This window comes from Fringilla coelebs (genome assembly GCF_963513975.1).
Source record: "Fringilla coelebs genome assembly, chromosome: 5".
NCBI classification, from domain to species: Eukaryota; Metazoa; Chordata; class Aves; order Passeriformes; family Fringillidae; genus Fringilla; species Fringilla coelebs.
In genome coordinates, this window is record NC_140033.1 from 38,708,749 (window position 1) to 38,729,169 (window position 20,421).

The 20,421-nt window shown below is 36.4% G+C and overlaps 1 protein-coding gene across 7 annotated transcripts in view; it reads right to left on the bottom strand.

The window, feature by feature from the left end:
• Positions 1 to 331: 331 nt before the first annotated feature.
• Positions 332 to 20,421, bottom strand: part of PPP1R12A (protein phosphatase 1 regulatory subunit 12A) — a gene marked incomplete at its 3' end in the record, with an annotated part of 112,125 nt that continues 92,035 nt past the window's right edge. For 3 of the 7 annotated variants that reach the window (XM_084206740.1, XM_084206741.1, XM_084206737.1), the window contains 8 exons: positions 19,617 to 19,735; positions 18,912 to 18,977; positions 15,789 to 15,805; positions 14,511 to 14,652; positions 13,748 to 13,852; positions 12,834 to 12,881; positions 8,372 to 8,422; positions 332 to 1,932 (listed from right to left, as the gene is read on the bottom strand). In XM_084206740.1, coding sequence (XP_084062866.1) covers positions 1,846 to 1,932; positions 8,372 to 8,422; positions 12,834 to 12,881; positions 13,748 to 13,852; positions 14,511 to 14,652; positions 15,789 to 15,805; positions 18,912 to 18,977; positions 19,617 to 19,735 — 635 coding nt within the window. Of the gene's footprint in view, positions 1,933 to 8,371; positions 8,423 to 9,455; positions 9,487 to 12,833; positions 12,882 to 13,747; positions 13,853 to 14,510; positions 14,653 to 15,788; positions 15,806 to 18,902; positions 18,978 to 19,616; positions 19,736 to 20,421 lie in introns of those variants that run through there. The other 4 variants (XM_084206742.1, XM_084206738.1, XM_084206739.1 and 1 more) reach the window with 3 other exon arrangements.

The window sequence follows — 20,421 nt, forward strand, 5'->3', positions numbered from 1 at the left end:
TTCACAGGCACCCAAACTTTACCAAATATAATCCAGAATATGCCTAACTGTCTTGTAACAGAACTCAATATGTTGCAGCCATTCAATTCTTTATGTTAGCATAAGACAATGGAAGTCCCTATGGTTCAGACCCACCTCTCATACAGATCAATTACAATAAGATATCTCAAACTATCCGTGTACCTTTAAAATCAAAAATCCTGAGCTTGGTAGTAAGAGCATAACCTTACATCTTCAAAAAACCAATCAGCAGAGAGAGGACATCATGTCTTCCTTACCAAAACATATCCCACCCCTGTAAAGCTAACCCTCCCTCCCCCCCAAGTAGGCAGTAGGACACAACCTTTTTAAATGAAGGGGTACAAATTCACATTTAATATAGTATACAATATAATCAATAATACAATAGCTACTACAAGCTTTACAATGTACAATTTGTTTTAATGGCTGATCTGTTCAGTGGTTTTAGGCAATAAACTATGTGCCAATAGGATGTCATATTTTGAATGGTTTAGTGAAAATATAAAAGCTGTTCCTAACAAAAACGATCTTCACTTAAGTACTTTTTTGTTTTTAAAGGCCACTGAAATGTATAAAATGGTCTGACACGGTGTTATCAAATTGGATGCCTTCTCACATGGCAACAACAGTGCATATAAACATTATTGTGAGTGTAATGGGTTATGCTTTTCAAATGATTTAGTACATTACTTTGGCTAGCACAACAGTTTTGGACAGCACTCAGATAAATACAGGTATGTGAAATGTAGTGAAGCAGTTATATTTATGCATTTTTTTATTATGGTGAACACTATCAAATGAAAAAAAATGGGACAAAAAGATAATAAAGTTTTTATATAGTTTAGACCTTTTGTAAAGATAGGGCTCCATACAATGTACAATGTCTAAATTCTTTATACCATAAAAATTAACAAACTTTGTTAAACACACTATTCTGGATAGCCTAATTTGCATTAACAGACATTTGCAATAGGGAAATATATTCAAGCATGCCACGTGGTGGTCTGAAAAATCAAACCAGTACACATTTATATATACAGCATCACTCAGTACCTGCTCAAATGAATGTGACGATTACAGGATCTAACGTCTTTCACTACAAACTTCTTTTTTTTCTTTTTTTTTTTAAAGTGACCAATAAAGGCAGAAAACAGGACTCTTAAAATATTTCTAGTTTCAACTGACTTTTAAAGCATTTTGTATAGGAAGTAAATGCATATTGCACAAACAGTGAAAGCAAATGTTCCACCAAACATCTCTGTTCCAGGTGGTTGGACAATACAACTCTAGTTAGCTACACAAATTATGTAATTTAAAAGGGTGTGTGGTCTCTGCAAATGGTAAAGCTGTGAAAACACTGTACAAGAAAATCTGGTACATGAAAAATTAGAAGGGAAAAAAATCCAAACTTAAATCTTAAAGAAAAACTGAGTATAGGAAAAAAATGGGAATTGTGGCACAACAAAAACATTATTGAGTAACTGTCGTCTGTGAGAGCTGAAAGCTTTTGTTGATGTAAAGTGTTTATGTACAACTAAGGCTTACTGGTTAAATATCTGAGGCGTATCTGGCCTTGAACACTTTCCTTATTATGCTGTGGCTGTAAACAAGATTTCTCAGTCATTTTATCTTCTCAGCAGCTGCATTTTAACAGAAACAATGATCTTGATACAAAAAAACACACAGGTAAGAGGGTGTTTGGCAGGATATCTGAAAATGACAGTCTCCGAAGGATCTTCTCACACTTCCAGTGACTGCCATACCATGGTCCACTGGAGTTACTAGTGATGTGCAATACCGTTACTTGCTGCTGTAGTAAACCTTTTATTTGGAAAGTTTGCTTATAACTCTGATCAAGGCCCCATTTTCATCTTTTAGCCTCTGGTTGTCTGCCTTCAGGTCTGGTAGCATCTATGAAAAATGAAACATGGTGGTTATTTGCTGTTACACCTCAAGTAAAAGCAGCAAGACTAGACAAAGACTGTGAATAAAAATCTTTATTCAGTTTAAGTATTTTGGCAGTTCTCACACTTCATATCAGCAGTTCAAAAAAATCTCCCCTTTTAGCGTGATACATTTAAGGGTTAGAGATTAGAGGTTTTCATTTGCTTGGACTAGATGCACTAAAACTCAGTGGTGCAGATGACCAGCCTCTGACAAAAGCATTTATAGTAGCATGAGGAAAGTAATGAAATACTTCAAATTCCAGGGGGGAGGGAGGGGGGCAGAGGGAAATTAACTACCAACAATTTAAAGAGGCTTGTCTATACTGCACTTGCAGAGTTTCAAAAAAACATGCTGTGGCTAAGCATCTCTACCACTGTGCCCTTGGATGATTTCATCCTGATCAGATACAGTGTGATTCAGCTTGTTAGCTCATAGCATTAATCTTCCAACCACTTCCAAAGTCATGTTGAAGCACACATCCTGTAATTTGAGATCATGTCCCTGAATAGCATAGTTCACACAAGATCAGATCACTGAAACAGATCACAGCAACACCAGGCTACACACTCAGGCAGACAGGTTAGGAAACGGCAAGCTATGGCTGCCAAAGGAGATAGGTGACACACAAGCACAAAAGCTGCAAGGCAGAAGCCAAATGAGGTGAGAGTTGGACAGGATCAGATAGGAAAGGAGGACAAGTCAGGGCACAGAGGTTGGTACTGGGAGAATTCAGCTTCTAGAGAAACCAGAAATTATCTCAGTAGTTCTCTGTGTCTACATTCACACACTGATAACAAACGACCTATCACACTCACAGCTAAATTACACCTATGGATTGTAGCAGGGGTTTCACACAGGAGGTAACAGCCTATTCCTGCACAGTGGTTACTCAGTAACCTCAAGCGCAAGTGTATGTAGGACGTTCAGCTACCAACCTAGGTACACCTGCTACCCCATTCTTCTTTTTTTTTTTTTTTTTTGGCACTAGTTTATTTTCATTTTATATAAGCAAAATTATACTTTCAATCCCATTATATTCAGAACATTATAATGGGATAAAAAGAACTAGGAAGTTTAAAAATGCAGGGTCAATTAACTCTGCCCTAGAGGTTTCATTTCTACATCTCCTGTCCACACTCACTTCACTGAATTGCAGACTCTTTCAAAGTGAATCACGATGGTGAACTGAAAATGACTGAGGTTGTAGATCTCTAGTTTATTTCCCTGCAAATACCAAAGTATGTGAAAGGAAGTTGACAGGAGATCATAAGAAAAAAATAAGTGGTCTCTACAATTAGAGTAGTCAAAAATCATTCAGCTATCCTTGATTCCAACTCTGTTTTATGGATGAGCCTACGGAAAGCCACCTAAGTTGAGCCCTTTAGAGTCACAGGGAAGCTTCCATTATAGCTAAGTGAGAGCTGTGCTCTGAACAAAAAGAGCTGTAAAATGCTGATTACTTTCAAAAACTATGTAAATATGTTTGAAATTGGGCAACATGAGTGATCTTTTTGCAATTGTCAAGCGTTATTGGTAAAGTCTAACCTATAAAAAATAACTACTGTTGTCCAAGATAGGGGTCATATCCAGATAACATGCAAACAATGTCTGCAAACAATGGAACAGCCAACCAACCAAAAGCTTTTCTTCCTCCTTTCCATTCTGCTACAGATTTCATACCAAAGGTACTGGGTGAAACCACAGCAACCCTCATCTAGCCAAGCACAGGGAATCAAGGGAGTCTGGTTTTGTACTGGTTGAATAGATACCTTGAGCAGTGTTGTGTGTGCATTCCAATGAAACCTCAAAGTAAATCCAGGAATGTCACAGTCCTCTTTCAACTTATTGAGCAGCAAGGGAGCTGCAGCTCAGAATGGTTAATTACATAGAGACAAACCCACAGAAAGGTAGCTTTTCTGGTGAACTACTTTAACAAAATCCTGTTCAAAATTAGAGCTTTAACATAATCCAGTACCATTATGTAACTGCACATCTCTGTAGGTTGATTTTAATCCTGATTCAACTAATAGGTAGAATAGGTCTTAAGGAAATATTTTCTCTTTTGTTGTGAGTCTACTAGAGCATAGGGGAAGACTTGTAAGAGACAAAAGGGTTATATGACAAGATAAAATGGTTATCAAGTTGCACTAGGAGAGGTTTATATTGCATTGTAGGAAAATTTCTTCACCAAGATGGCTGTCAAGCAAAACTGCTCAGGGAAGTGGTGGAGTCACTATCCCTGACAGTATTTAAAAGATGTGCAGATGTGGCACGCAGGGCATGGTTTAGGGGTCATTGTACTGGGGTACTGGTTGGACCTGATGATTTTGGAGGTCTTTTCCAATCTAAATAATTCTACGGTTCTGTCAATAGCAGGAGATTCATCAGGAAGGATAAGGACATGTAACCTAAAATACTTACACTTCTCATCTATACTAATCCCCACATACTTTTAACAAATCTTTTGGAGCAGTGTGTTTCTATGGGTACTCAAACTTCTTGTGAGGTGACACCATACACCTTTAATGTCAAGAGAGAGGAAAAAAACCCCTTTGTAGTAAACTCAATAAAATTACAGTAACACACTGCACTTTGAATTCCAATTTGCTTCTCACTAAAATAGTGAAGTATCTTCCTGTGATAAGATTCAATTAAAAATGCACTGCTTTATCTGTCTGTATCATGACTAGCTAGTAACTTTGTAGTATTAGCATTTAGCACATAATGATTCAATAATCATCTGACATACTGTGGAGCCATCTCAGATCCGTAAAGTAATAATCATGTCTGTGTTTGCTGGAGGATTTACCATACAAAACATACAAAACAACTTGGTTAATAAAGATTACAGAAAGCTCATGAACTGCTGAAGTACCTGCTCAGATTACTCAGGCACACTGCTATTGTTAACCTACCACCATACTGTCAAGGCCCCCTGCTGTGTTTCCATTGCTTCTGTTTCGCTGGTCAGGCTACTCAAGCTCCACAAGGACCTGCCATTGAAACCTCCTGCTATGGAGAGGAATACTGAATGGTTTTCTGTGGTTAACACCCCAAATGGCTTACCATGGTTAAAGGAATGCCAGTGCTAGCAAAAAATAAGACAGTATGAATGTACAGATGTGGACAGCAGTCATTAGATTAGCTCAGCTGTGTTGAAAAACCACATTGTTTGCTGAGGCTGATGTATGATGGACAGCCCTAAAGGGACTGCTCTCCCTCCTCATGCAGCAGTGTTCTCCTACTGCTTTCTGCACAGTTAATTTAGTGATCCAACAGTACTGGGGTGAGATGGATCAAGTACTATTATGAACAAAGGGATTTGTTTTCAGCCAGGCCAGTGAGCTGACTTCACTTCCTCAGTAAGGGTTAAAACAAGGAAGCACTGCAGAATGCAGGGCCTGGATGAGGAGCACCACACCTTAATGTTAGCCTAATTCCAGAAAGACACCAAGCAAAAGGATAAACCTCTTCAATTCAGGCCTCTTAGTGGGGAAAACCCAAGATCAGATTCTGAGCAGAATGCACAGTCACCGTGTTCCTTTCTAAGTGGGAAGGGGGGTAGATGAAAGGAAGCAGTTTAGCAAGAGTCACTGTGCAGAAGGCTGGTTTATTTTTTTCAACTACACAACTTAAAAGCTCACTGTAAACTCCAGCCTAGACACTTGTTATATTTAAGAGGAAGAAAGGCATATAGATTTGGTGTAGAATGAAACCATATTTTATCCTCATGTAAGTTTTGAACCTTCCATGGGTTTCTATAACATCCCTGAAATAACACTAAGAACAACAGACTAGCATTGTTTTCCAAGATGAAACTCAAAGCAGTCCATACTTTTATCAGAAGGGGTCTGAACCAATATGACACAGTAGGCAGAGTCTGTTTCGTGTCTGTGATTTTACAGTCCATGCATTGTAGGACTCTCATCCACACTGGGATGCCTATATGTATAGCAATATAAAGGAATAATCTTAACTCTGTGCTAGAACTGCATGTTTTAAACTGTCTATGTAAAAATAAGGATTGGCAAGACCCAAATGGGAAGTTAATACTTGAAAACAGTAATCAACTTGAAATTCATACACATTTCTGAAAAAACAATACTCTGGTCCCCTCTGAAACACTGAAATACACAAATGTAAGAAAAATGTTTGCTAATGCAGCCATTCAGGAATGCACAGTATTGAATCCAGTTCTCAAAACACTTATTTTTTGGTGTTAAGACTGAACTTGTACCAACTCTGTGCACTTAAACCAAACAGCAGAATGAAAGCTCAAATCTTAATTTCAATTTGTTAGAAAACTAGAGGCAAATCTATTTGAGCATTTACACAAACATCAAAACAAGAGACTGACTTTAGTGTATCCTCATGCAAACCCAAACCCTTTCAGCTGTTGCCAAGATTTTAACATGTCAAAGGTCTCCTGGATCCTTGCCAATTTATTTTCAAGGACAAGCTTCAGTGCTAGCAGGGACAATACCACACCACACCAGCACATCTGCAACACCTCTAGCTTGTACAATGGGCACCATGCTTTAGCTTTAATCACACCTCCAGAACCGAGCAACACTGAGTCAGTTTCTGACACACAAGTGTTAATAGTAAAATTCTGCCCAAGCACAAACTGAATGTCAACACCTGCCTGGCTAAACAAAGGAGAAGGAAGAAATTACAAGTCCACAGAGCGCAGTTGCCTACAGGACCCTGACAACTTGGCAAGCACTCGGGTCAAGGCCCTATTCTCAGTCACCAGTCGCTCATTTATGTGTTTCAAAGATTGAATCTGCTTTATTTGTTGCAGCTTCTGCAGGAATCAAAGAAATAGGAGTGAAAATGAGAAAAAAAACCCACATGTATGTTAGATGAGCAGAACTGAAAGAAAACTTACAAGAAACAGTCCTGTTTAAAGTAAATAAGCTGCTGTGAAAGGAAAGCATCAAACAAGTGGCACATTCTTGAAAAGCAATCTGAGTACCAGTAGTGATTAGTCACAGCTTTCCAAAACAGTTCAGGATGCATTAACAATGAGAGCTATTCCTGGAATTCTTCACTTAACATCCTAATTGCACAAACTGAATCTCCTATTCAAAAGCCTGTACATAGTGACACGTTTAACAGATACTTTTAAACAACTATGCAACAAACTATGGAAAGAACATTTAATCTTTAATTCAAAACTTTTGCTTCTCGCTTATTGAAAGCAAACTTTTGGAAAAAGCAATATATTTGTACTCTATTTTTATCAGAAGCCCTGCTTTCTCTAGAAGCTAACATCCTGTTCTTCTACTCTTAGGCAGACAATTATTTTCCTCTATCATAGTTTGTTTTTTCTGTATTTCACTTCTGAAGACCCCTCAAGGAATCATGGACCTTGTGTCCTGCCTTACAGCAAACTATCTTGGTCTGAATCCAAGGGAGTCAGAGGCATCACAATTGCTCTTCTGCCTGTCAGCTTCAATTATTTCAACAGAACTTGGTGCATGTATTTTAATGAAAAGTATTTGGAAGTTAATGCCATTTCCAAGCACTAGAGGGAGCTCAAAAATGAGCTTAAAAGGAAACTTCTTATTAATCAGTACAAATTTCACAAGTATCAAATGTCAAAATAATGCTATTATCACATTCCACTTAAATTCTATGAGTTTTGTTGGCCATATCCAATATTTATATGAAAGGACATAACAGAAAATAAACCCACACAAATTCTCACCCTTCTTAATCATATCAGAGAGTTTAACATTAATAATGACTGGTTAAAAACCCCAAACAAACAGAAATGTAATTTATTTTAAAAAGAATATTACTTCTGAGATTCACTTTATACAGAGGTGAAAAAAGCAGAAATCAATACAGTAAGTGTCACTCATTCGTCAACAGCTCAAATCTACCTACTACATTTTGCTAAGTAAAACCTGATTCACACTACACAAAGTTTTTCTGTCAACATTGTAACGTGCCATCTAATGAAAAAGAGCATGAGATCAAGATTGAAACAACATTTAATGCTTAAATATCTATACAATTATATGCTACCACTGTTTAATAATAATGGATTTTAATAATAGTAATTAGTAAATAAAACTTATGAGTATCACATCAAAATTGCAATTCCATCTTGATTAGCTCAAGATATGTTTCAGTCTAACCACCTCTGAATGTTTCTTGTTAGCCATGTTGTAGAATCCTAAAACTCAGCCCCTTCTTTGCAATTGTACACTTACAGATGCTTATGCCAGCACCACACCTTTGCTACAAGCTGTGTGACAGGAGTGACTCCGAGGTGCAGCTGTAACTTAGTTATTTTCTAGTGAAATCATAAGAGACCAGTAACACTGCCAGACTACATGTCTCACAGACATAATAATACACTTTGTTACTAACAGTGTACTAATTTACTTACTTTCAGTTCCTCTTCCATTTCAGATATCCTTCTTTCTAGCGCTCTTCTTTCCTAAATCAGAAGATGTGTGTTAATGCTGAACAATACAATGTTTTAAAAATTGCAGCTTGTAAATTCTGTGGTAACAGTGAAATACTTCAGATTTCAAAGATCATACAACCAAAAGCATAGTGTGGAAGAAAACTTGTGATGGCAGTGATACATAGAAATTTGGTCAATACAGAATTTTAATATCCAAAGAGGAAGAGATAGAGGAATTCATATCAAGTCCTACAAAAAATACCCCTTCCTTTTCACTAATTTAGAAAGGTTTTAAGCATACAACTTGTTTGGATTTATTTTTCATGAGCTAGGCTTTTTTAAGTCCTTAATATCCAAGAAATGCAGAAAATTATCAGAAACAAACAAGAATATTAAAAGATACAAGCACGAAAGCATAAGCTTTCAGACAAACAAGGTAGCTAAAATATACGTCTCAGCTCAGTGGGATCTGTCCACACTCCAAACTGCAACAGTTGATACAACTGACATTATAGGACTTAGCTCAGTACCAAATAAATCTAGTTACATGAGATCAGCTGCTTCTTGAGAAGATGTTTCTTGACTATTTTCTGCATTTCTCATATAGTTTAATTTTCCTTTTATTTCCCTTTTTACCTGAGAAGCAGGAGAAATTATCCTTTGTATATGAACTTGAATGCACTGATTATATAACCAAGCCAGCTTACGGAAAGTTAGCTTAGGGTTTTCTATACTACACTGCAGTCTGCAGTGCAGATACGTTTTTATTAAAATTTTTACATTTTGTTTAAACCTATTTTTCAACACATCTGACAGATGAGCAGCTAATGCAATAGACTGGGGTTTATAGCTTGATTGCTTGCTTTCCTGTGTCAGACGATGCAGTGTATCTCATTTAAAAGCAGCTGCAGTTATCAGTACTCTACATTCAGATTTTTTTCCAGAGGGTGAGAGGCAAAAGCAACAGTTATTGCAAAGTGGACATATGCATCTGCATACAACGGTGTTATGCAAACAGCAAGCAGCATTGACTGAGGTGTGTAAAACTTTGGTTAGATCATACCGCCCAGTAGATACTGACTCTTGCCGGACACCTTTCAGATATAAATCATTTGAATTTAGTTTAATCACAGTGCAGTTATACCCCAACATTTTCCCATTATAGCAAATAACTTTAATTTTTATCCAAGTAATAAATATATTACTGCATTTGTTACTACTTAATGTACTTGACTCCTTCAAAATAAGACTTCTTTTATAATGACTGTAATGAGCATAAGTACCAGTGAGTTAACAGGATGCAATTAACTAACAAAAATCCCCCACTGTCTTACAATACTTAGAATTTTATCTGTTACCTACAGATAACATCTATGTTTTACAGAATAACATCCGTGATATGTTCATATATTAAACAATATTCAGCGATTTTTTTGATTACCAAGAGATGAACAAACAAATCTCAAAATTTCAGGTGTCTAGAAATTCTTAATCCTTCTGAAGCATTTGCTTAACTAGCATGTTGAGTTTGTCTATCAGCAATAAAAACCAATTCAGTAAAATCTTTAACTGACTTTTTATACTTCATATTATACAAAAGAAACAAGTAGACTGGTACAGGAATAACACTATTTGTAGAACTGTTTGTTCCCATTATTTGAAGCTATGCCCCTCTTTTTCTTGAACCGCTTACTCTTTTAGGAACTGGTTTGAGGGATGCCAATGAAATAATGCACTGCAGTTTCACCAAGAAGATTTGCCAGTATTATTTGATTATTTCCTGGACTCAAAGAAAGCATTTGAAATCTATGAGGACTAAAATTTTATTATGTACTTCCTAACTCTGTAAGGTCTGTCAAGGAACATTTGTAACTCACAAAAAAAAAAAGAAAAAAATGAGACACACAGAGATATACACACATGAAAAACTGACCCCTCCAAAGCTATCCAATTTTTAAGAAGTAAAACCAGATGTATATGCCTACATATATTTGTATATTCAATAATACAAAGAAATACACCTCTCCACAATTCAAATTCCCAGCTGAAGAATTCTAAATCTGGGAAAAAAAAATTGTTTAAAGGTTTCTCATCCAGACTGAAACCTCAAAGTTTAAGTTTTGGTTTAGGTTTTATTACCATGTCATACAAAATTCTGCAAAGGGCTGTTTGCATATTTGGCAGGGTGACAGGTTGTTAAAGAAACCCTCATTTTTGGTCATTGCCAGGACCTTGCACATGTGCTCTCATCTGTACCCCATCCCTGCGGAAATAGCCCCTTTCTGGTAAACAATTTTCAAATGAACAATATTCACAATGGATCACCAAGTCACATAATGGAAACCCACTTCTGAAGGGTGAATTTAAATTAAATTCAAAGCCAGTATTTTCTGAATTTTAGTACTGTGCAAATCTAGGCTTAATATATATTCTCATTTTCTTCACTGAAAAGGTAGGTTTCAACTGGAAAATGTCACAGTCTGAAGATGCCTTCAGATCTTTCTCTGTTGGCCTTTTATTTCTTACAATTTCTCCTCACTACTTTACTTTTTCCTTCTCCTCTTCTCTAAGTAATTTATATAAAAGTCTTTAGGTTTGTATTTTATTTTAGTGAAGTCATATAATTGGAGTATACTTAGAAAAGCTCTACAATCTCTTTTAATTTTTACATTTTTATTGTTACATTACACATTAAAAAGGTGGTTTTAAAATTATTTTAAAATGCTGAATTCAATAAGCTTATTTCTAGAAATCAGCTATTGATGACTAGCAGCTGAGAATCCTACTTCAGTCACATTCAAAGTGAAGCTTCAGATTTAAACAACAACAAAAAAAAACAATCATAAATATCTTCCTCATTTAAAATTCCTCTCTGAAAAGAAGTGTCTAATTATAAACAAGATTCAGATGTACAAATTTTGTACACCACTTAAGTTACATACATACATCACTAAGTTAATTATTTTATCCACTAGATTTATTACTAATACATTTAGGGAAAATTACATTTCTGACAGACATTTTGCTGTTGGACTGAATGTCTTAAAAAAAAGTGCAAGACTTTCTAAAAAAGCCAGTTGTCGTAACGCAATGGCCTGTTTAGGGAGAAAGCCAAGCAGTAATTTAACACTGAAATAATGTCCATCTATGCAGAACTCTGTGCACTACCTATGAACCCACACAGTAATGGATGCAGCTCCATCTATTAAATAATTAAATGTCCACTTGTGTGGCCATGCTAGCAAGCAAGAAACCAATTATCTGCTGCTGAAACCTTTCTACTGATGAAATCACTGTCCACACCTGGATGCAAAAAAATTAAAGACAGAAATGTGTGCTAAATGGCAGCAATAAAGTGCAGAGACCATTAAGATAAATATAATGAAACTTCAGAAAGTGCCTGAGAGTATTTCTACATCTCCATGTGCTTCTGTAAAATCTGTTTATATAGTGGACAGTTTTGTGTAACTAAAACTTGGTTTTGTATAACTAAAACCTAAAATACTGGAAAATCAATATAAAAAGATAGTGAATATGAAATTTACCAGGGATTAATAAATGTTTACCACATCACTTCTTATTGTCAAAGTCTAATTTTTTTTTCCAGTTTGTCCCTAATGTGTCACTCCAGGATCAAGGGAGAAAAAAAGAACACATGGAATTCAGAGTCATGAAGGAAGCTAAGACCAGCACAAAATCAATGCACTTTGCTTTACACTGCCATGAAACTAAACTTTTATAGGGCTGTATTTTAATTAGCACAAAATTACAGCCTAAAATTATCATGTGTCCAACTCCTAAAACAATTCCTGTAGTCTCACATATGAATTCACTGCATGACTTCTTCCCCACTCAGTTTAGGATTGTGTCTGACTCTGACGCCCCTCTTCTTGCACTGCTTGCTCATTCTTCCATTTCCTCCCCTACCCCATTATCATATTCCTCTGGAAAAAGCTACAGTGCAAGGAAAGAGGCAGATAAAGGTAATTTTATATCATTAGCAGGTTTAAGGTCCCATGTTTGTGAGGCAGAAACAGCTATCTCATTACCAACAATACTTGGTGCCTCTGGAAAGCTCTGAGGAAATTAACTTCTCTGAATCTTGGAATTGTGTTAGAAGATGAGACAAAATGAATCTGCTTAACCCTCTGGAATGCCAACATTGTTTTGGATGAGATGGAACAAGTGGCAGATCCCTGGAGGGCAGCAGAGTTTAGAAACTGGTTATCACGAATGAACAGGCAAACTAAAGGCAATTTCTAAGAGTAATTCCCATCTCACATTCATTGCCACTTTGAAACCTAAAATCCCCAAATCCTCTAAAAAATGCAAATAAGAAAGGCTTCTGTTCATAGTAAAATGTATCCAAACCAGGGGTTGCAAAACAAGCTAAAACAAAGCTTGAATTGGAGTATTTAAAAGTTCTTTGGCAGAAACTCACCCTTTTCTCCATTTCCAACAGCGATCTGTCAGCAAATCTTTCTTGTCTCTGAAACACAAAATTGATGAAGACATTGACATGTGCTTTGACATAACACAGAACTGAGGAAAAAAACCAATTAGATATTTTAGTATTCTGTCTGAAGTATGTAATCAAAAATATTTTAAAGGGTGTTCAGGGAAGTAACACTGAAATAAAGAATAAGTTGGATTTATCATGCACTTCTTCTGTGACCATCCCTGTTAGTTAATCATTACACAGCCTTTGGCTAACAGGAGAAACACAGTATTTCTACCTAAAAGTGTTACAAACCAGGCATCTTTTAAATGTTCTTCACTCACATTTGCAGGGTATGCGTGAAAGACAATTACGTACAGGTAAATTGTGGTAAACGTGATCCAACAATATGAAACATTCTACAGCAAGAGTAGACAAAATCAGACAAATCAAACTCCAGTGTATGCATCTTGTAAAACTGTATGCAGCACTGTTATCTGACAGCAGTTATTGGTAACAGGAATGCATTATTTGCTCTTCATTTCCAAGATAAAGCTATCTAACCAGTCAGGAAGAACTGGCAGGTTATGCCAATTTGCTGGCAGTCCCGATTGTCAGTTTGAACATAAGCTTAACAGCGTAGAAAGTGTTTACTCCGACCCTGCAAAAAAGTTGCATGCAGATACATTCTGGCAAAAATCACTACTACTTTAGTAGGCAGGAAGCAGTCTCAAATGTTTTGTTCACAGCTGAAGACCAGAATCCTGCGTTCTTTTCTCTTTAGAAAGAGAGAAATTCCCCATTCCCATCTTTGGATAAAAAACCAAAGCTGATGCCTAGTGAAGACCAGCCTGGGATGCTTCTGGTTTATTATCTACATTGTTGGTTAAGTACATGCTTTTTTGTTTTATACAAACCTGAGTGGTCTTCTCCAACTGCAGCTTAAGATCTGTAAGTTCCATGTTGGTGTCATGTAACTGTGCTTTCAGTTTTTCATTTTCAGCTAGAATCTGTTCATAAAGCTAAGAGAAAATAATTGTAAAAAAATCAGATAATAGTGAGACTAGCCAAAAAACTTCAAAAGCATGACTGAAGCACATGTAAAATTAACACATACATTAAGAGTCTAAGAAGTAAAATAAAGATGTTGAAAATTGCAAGCACAGTAAGTAACTGTTACTAAATATTTCTAGAAACAAACAGCCTTGTATAGGGAGCACACAACTTACCTTACAAATAATTAAGCCACCTTTTTTTCTTCAGACTCCACAGATTATCCCACCACAGTAAACTTTTCAACAAACTCCTCCTCTATTTTAAAACAAGATCTAAACATATTTTTACCTTATATGTATGTAAGCTGGCAAACACATAATAAAGTCTTCACATATGCATACATCAATTTTAATGATACTTTCTTATGATAAATACTATCATATTATTTTAAAAAATTTGACTGTATCTTGGCTCCTCTGGATTTCTCCCTTGCCTTGAAAAGTACAAAAGCCAGAAGCTGTTTCATAATGTATATTTCTCCCCACTGTAGTGGCTGCTGTGCTTCTCCATTTAGCTAAGTTACTTCAGACAGCATTTCAGATGCAATGTAAGACTACTTTCACACAATTTTAGAAAAGCAGTAATGACATCCTATTTTTGCACCAAACTTATTGAATCAGATACCTTTTTAAAATCAGGGCTATCATCTTTTTCTAGTCTACTGCAGTATGGTTTTCGATCTTCAAGATAACTCTGTGACCCTGATCGCCCCTGCGCTGAATCGTAACGATCACCTGCAGACATGCTGAGCGATCCCGTATCATATCTGTAAAAGAAAAGTTCTGATTTTTCTTTGCCTCTGCAGCCAAACTGAGACCCCTGACTGTATCAGATGTTTTAAGTTTGCTGATACCCAGTTGAAAACAACCAAATGCAATTAGGTATTTTTGTTGGACTACCATTTTCTAATTTGATGCAAATTTCATTTTTACATTCTCCAGTACTTCAAGATTCTGGGTGAAAATGTTTTCAAATTGCTCAGTCTGCAGAGTAATGCATGCAGAGAAATATTTTAAATGTAATTGAATTATTTAATGCAAGCAAATATTTACACGCCTTAAAATACTTTAAAATTGGCTTAGATAGCTTAATTCTTCTTTATTTATAAAGAACATTTTTTTTAAAGTGTATTAGTTTAATTGAAGTGTTTTAAAAAACATTAGACGAATGGCCTAGATGATTTTTAAGTTTTGTTACAGCAACCAGGATTTCAAAACTATGTTATGAATTCTAGTATTTCAACAGGAACAGCTGATGAAACAAATCTTTAGCAGTCTTTATCCTAATAACTCAATAAAACTCTGTATTAATAAAGTTGAGAGTAATTTCACACTATTCCTTCTTCACTAATCATGTGTTAGCACAGTTTTATTTAATAGATTTTCACCAGTCGGAACATAATAAAATTCGATAATTAAAGCTAATGGTTCAAAAAGAAATGATTTTTTTTTACATTATCAATATTCCAGCATTTACTTTTTATCAAATCTTAAGGAAATATGTTTTTCTGAGACTGTATTTTTCTTGAGGTTACATAGAAAATTTTCAGTAGGATATTCTAAAAGAGAGGCAAAAAGAATTTCTTGTCTTCTTTGTAAAAGCTGGGTCCATGCTGAAAAATCTGTAGGACATAGTACTGTGTCCACTATGTTCTATGAAATGCCCAGCCTGCCTTCAGAGCACTACAAATACAGAGTTCCTCTGCATGGAGTATTCTACCCACACAAGGCAGGACTGTAGCTTCACAATCATACTTCATGCAAAACACAAATATCATCACAGCCTTTGAAAGCTCAATCCAACCACTGGATTAAACCTGAGTGTGTACATAAATAAATTAAAATGACAACATGTGGACAGCAAGTGTAACAATTTGAATTAATTTGTTTAAATTGCACATACCTTGAAAGGCTCTCACTCTGAGGTGGGGAAAGGTAAAAAGAGAGAAAAAGAATGGATTGGTGAATAATTTAATTAGAATATATAACAATCTGTGAACAAATACAACTAATGAGTTAGGTCAAATGCACATGCTATCCACCAGTATGTAGTATCTGAACTGTGCAAAGCTTCAATTTTGTTATGTCCAGAAAAGAAAATAAATATGTGCTAGAATGCACTTGACAAAATATGATTTACAAGGACGCTAACATAACACTCTAAAAGTCTGGAGTGCCCTAAACAGTGGAGTTATTTCATCACTTAGTGCATTCTGGGTTTGCTTCCTTTTTATCAAAGGCATCAGAACAGTGTTCCTCAAATTCTTTCTCTTCTTTAACATAGCTACAATGTTTTGAAAATAATGACTTTAGCTCAAAACAATATATTAAGATATAGGATCACTGTTTCAACACAGCGGGAGTGGAAGCAAGTTACTACACCAACAACATAAGGAAGTACTTATTAGACTTAATTACAGTAAATTTTGTCCCTGTGGATTCACCTGGAATGAATGAATTAACGAAAGTAATATAAAAAAATAACTCTCTCTAGTTGACAAGCAAAACTTAATTAAAAGTAATGACTTAAGAGTGAGGGCGTGTCCTCTAAGTATTACATCAGTCATACAAACCTTTTGCCACTCTGAGTGGTCAATACAAATTAATAATTTTTTCCAATTATTATTCCAATCTTGAGTGAAGACATTTCAGTCAAGAAACTCTACTGATGCATCATCACCAAGACATCCTCCAATGTTATTCACCTAGCAGTGGATAAAGCCTTCCCCATAGGTGGTCTTCTAGAGGGGCTGATGTGGCTTGCTTGATTTACTTTTATAGAAGGAAACTGTATTTTTTCAGTGTACACAGATAAACAGCCACACTCTTCAAAATACACTCAATTTCTCCTTTGACCCCTTGAAGTGTATTTACTGCACAGAGGATTTGAAGGTACATGCTATAGTCCAACCACGCCTAATAAAACATCACTATTTTCTGTCAAGAGCATGAATAATGCTGTGAATTAAGAGATTTTGTAGAAAACTGGGCAAACTGTTGTGGTGTTCCACCATAAAATCATTTGTGTTGGAAAACACTTCCAAGATCACTGAGTCCAGCCTTTGACTCAACACCACCATGGCAACTAAACCATAAAGCTTTCCTGCCCAGTTGTTTCTTGAGTGCTTCCAATGATGGTGACTCCACAGCCTCTCTGGGCAGCCTGTTCCAATGCTTAACTACTCTTTTCAGTGAGAAAATTCTTCCTGAACCTCCCTGGCTCAGCTTGAAGCCATTTCCTTTTGTCCAGTCCCAACCCCCACCTGGCTACAGCCTCCTTTCAGGGAGTTGGAGAGAGGTCTCTCCTGAGCCTCCTTTTCTCCAGGCTAAACAACCCCAGCTCCCTCAGCCACTCCTCACAGGACTTGTGCTCCAGACCCCTCCCCAGCCTTGTTGCCCTTCTCTGGGCATTCTCCAGCACCTCAGTGCCTTTCTTGCAGTGATGGGCTCAGAACCAGACACAGGACTCAAGGTGTGGCCTCACCAGTGCCAAGGACAGGGACACAATCCCTGCCCGGCTCCTGCTGGCCACACTGGTGCTGATCCAGGCCAGGATGCCATTGGCCTTCTCGGCCACCTGGGCACACGCTGGCTTATGTTCAGGCACTGTCACCAGCATTCCCAGCTGCTTTATCCCTTGGGCAGTTTCCAGCTACTCTGTCCCCAGCTGTAGCACTGTGCGGGGTTGTTGGGACCCAAGTGAGGACCCAGTCCTTGGCCTTATTGAACCTCATCCAGCTGGCCTTGGCCTACTGATCCATCCTGTCCAGACCCTTCTGCAGAGCCTTCCTGCCCTCCAGCAGATCAGCACTCCTGCCAAAACTTTGTGTTACCTGCAAACTGACTGAGAGTGTCCTAGATCCCCTCAGCCAGGTCATAGGTGAAAGTATTGAACAGGACTGGCCCCAACACTGATCCCTGGAGAATTCCAGTCATGATCAGGTGCCAGCTGGCTGGAATTCCATTCACCACCACTCTTGGGGCCTAGGCATATAGCAAAAAGTACACTTGCCCAAGAACTCTTGGTCAGTCAATTCTGTAATTCTCCACCACTCCAGCCCAACACACTCACTCTTTCAATAATATTAATGATTTTAGGACTGATTTAGCACTATTTCACTGTAATGTTATTCATTCTATCAGAAGCAACACACAGCATGCCCTACCAAAATTAATGTCTACAGAACAGAATATGAAGTAATTACAGACCTAAGGAAGGAAAGGGAAGGAAACAGGACTATGCTGTTATGTTAATATGGCACAGAAATAAAGAGAGCAAACCAAAATGGCATAGAATTAGTCTCTTAACTAAAATATTTAACAGATGTGTAATGGAAGCTTTTACAAAAAAAATAAAGAAGTATCACTTGAGTTTCATTCCTAAGTAATGAACATGATTCTGTAGTGTGCTACTCTGGGGTTTAGGTCAAAAGATATACATTCTTCTTACAGCTCAGCTTATATAACCAATTCCCTTTTAACACCTCTTCATTCCAACTGTCAAACAGCTTTCTGTTTTCAAGAACTTTTCCCATCAAATCAAGCCTATTATACACTAACTTTTTATCAAGACCAATAGTACTCATTCAGGATATTCAGAAAACCATTTTGTTCACTGAAGAAATTACATACACTGTGCTCTTCAACTTTCTCTGTTTCCTTAAAAATTAACTTCACATATTATTTTTTAATTAGAATTATGACAGCACTGGGTTTAATTTTCAAAGCTTTTAATTAGTGTGTGTAAGTAACTGGCCATAATTTATCTGAAAATAACAATGTAGGTGAAATAAAGATTTTGCTGGGTAGAAACTGAATGCTTGCTCCAGCAACCTGCTGCATCATGTCCCTGACCTGTGTGTCAAAAATTGAATCTACATCTTCTGCTAATTCTACATAATCAGAATGGAACTCAAAATGGTCAGTTACGGCCGCTGCTGATATGTAAATTCAACTGCAACAAAAATTTTACAACAAAATGTTATCTCTTTAAAGTTAATTGAACAAATTATCTTTCTTAAATTACCTGAGTTTCTTTCTTATTTGTTCCTTCTTCTGAATCAGATTGGTGATCCTGTTCATTTTCATCACTCTGGTGAAAGAGGTAGGAAATGAAAAGTAATTAAAACTGTTGAAAGCTTAGTAAGATTTTAATGCATTCTACACTTTGAATATGAAAATATAAGAGCAGCAGAATACTCCACAGAGAATATACAGGATAGATGAAGAAAATTCTCAAACAGGTACATGTTTTCAGTACCAGAAGGAGATGAAATAATTTTGCATTTGACACATGACAAGTGACCAAAAAAAGGGAAAAGGAATAGTCTGAAACATCAACTAAAACCTTTCTAATCTGACAGCAGTTCTTTAAGTTGCTAAGTACATAGCTACTTGCAATGTGCCAAATAAAGTCTAATTTTTACAGCTTTGGTATGCATGTAATGGAAAAGATTCGTTCAATAATTTATTTACTTTCCTTAGATTATGATTAATTCCTATTAAGTTACGGTTACTACAGTGTTCTAGAATTCTGCTTAGCAGTATCACCTGAAAAAACTTAATTTTGATTTTGCTCCTGAAAGCATCAAACCAAAACCAAAGAATATTTAAATTGAAAAGCATATTTTTTTCTAGAACAGTGAGTTACACATTGCATTATTCTAAACAATTCTCTATTTTAAGAGCACACTATACACATTTCATTTTGCTACAAGTGAAGTTCACTTACATCCTGAGTCCAAAATGAAACTCCTGTAGACCGTCGTTTTTCTCTTGGTCTCCGTCTTTCCCTTATAGACTTAGGCTGTGACTTATCTTCTTCCTTTTCTTCTTCTTTTTTGCCCCCTTCTGTAATAACAACTTTCTCATTCAATGAATCATTACACAACCTAATTTTCTAAAATATTTCTTCTCAGTCTTTAAAATGCTCACAATAAATTCTTTACCTGAAATTAAATCACTGAAGAGCTTCTTACCACATACAGGGTTTGCTGTAACATATGCTCGCCAGAACAATAGCTCTAAAATACTGTAAATACTAATTTCACCTCAGTCACCTAAACAAGATGTCTTAACGTAACAGTAATACAATACAACTTGGATTTACAATTCAGTTTTCAAAACTGTCATGTAATAATTGAAACATCTGTATCAGCAGATGTATAAAAGTACAAAAAAAGAGAAGGTAATCCTTTTACCATTCTTCCTCAAACTATTTTGCATACATCAAGGATGCAGTAGTAAAAAACCCCCAGCTTTTACAAATCCTTCTTAGAGGCCTCCTTTTCACCACAGTCCCCTCCACTTTTGCTCTAAGGAAGAATAAATTGGGACCTCGTAGACTAAATTATTACTGCATCACAGATATCCTTTTTCTTTCAAACAAACACATTGGCAACTCAAAATAGACATAAAAACTCAGGATTGTGTTTGCTACCCTATGTGTTTACAAGCAACTTGTGCAAAAAAATCCATTAAAAAAACATGCCCAAACCAAAGTTTTTTGCTTATTATTATGCAGTTTGTTCAGCCTG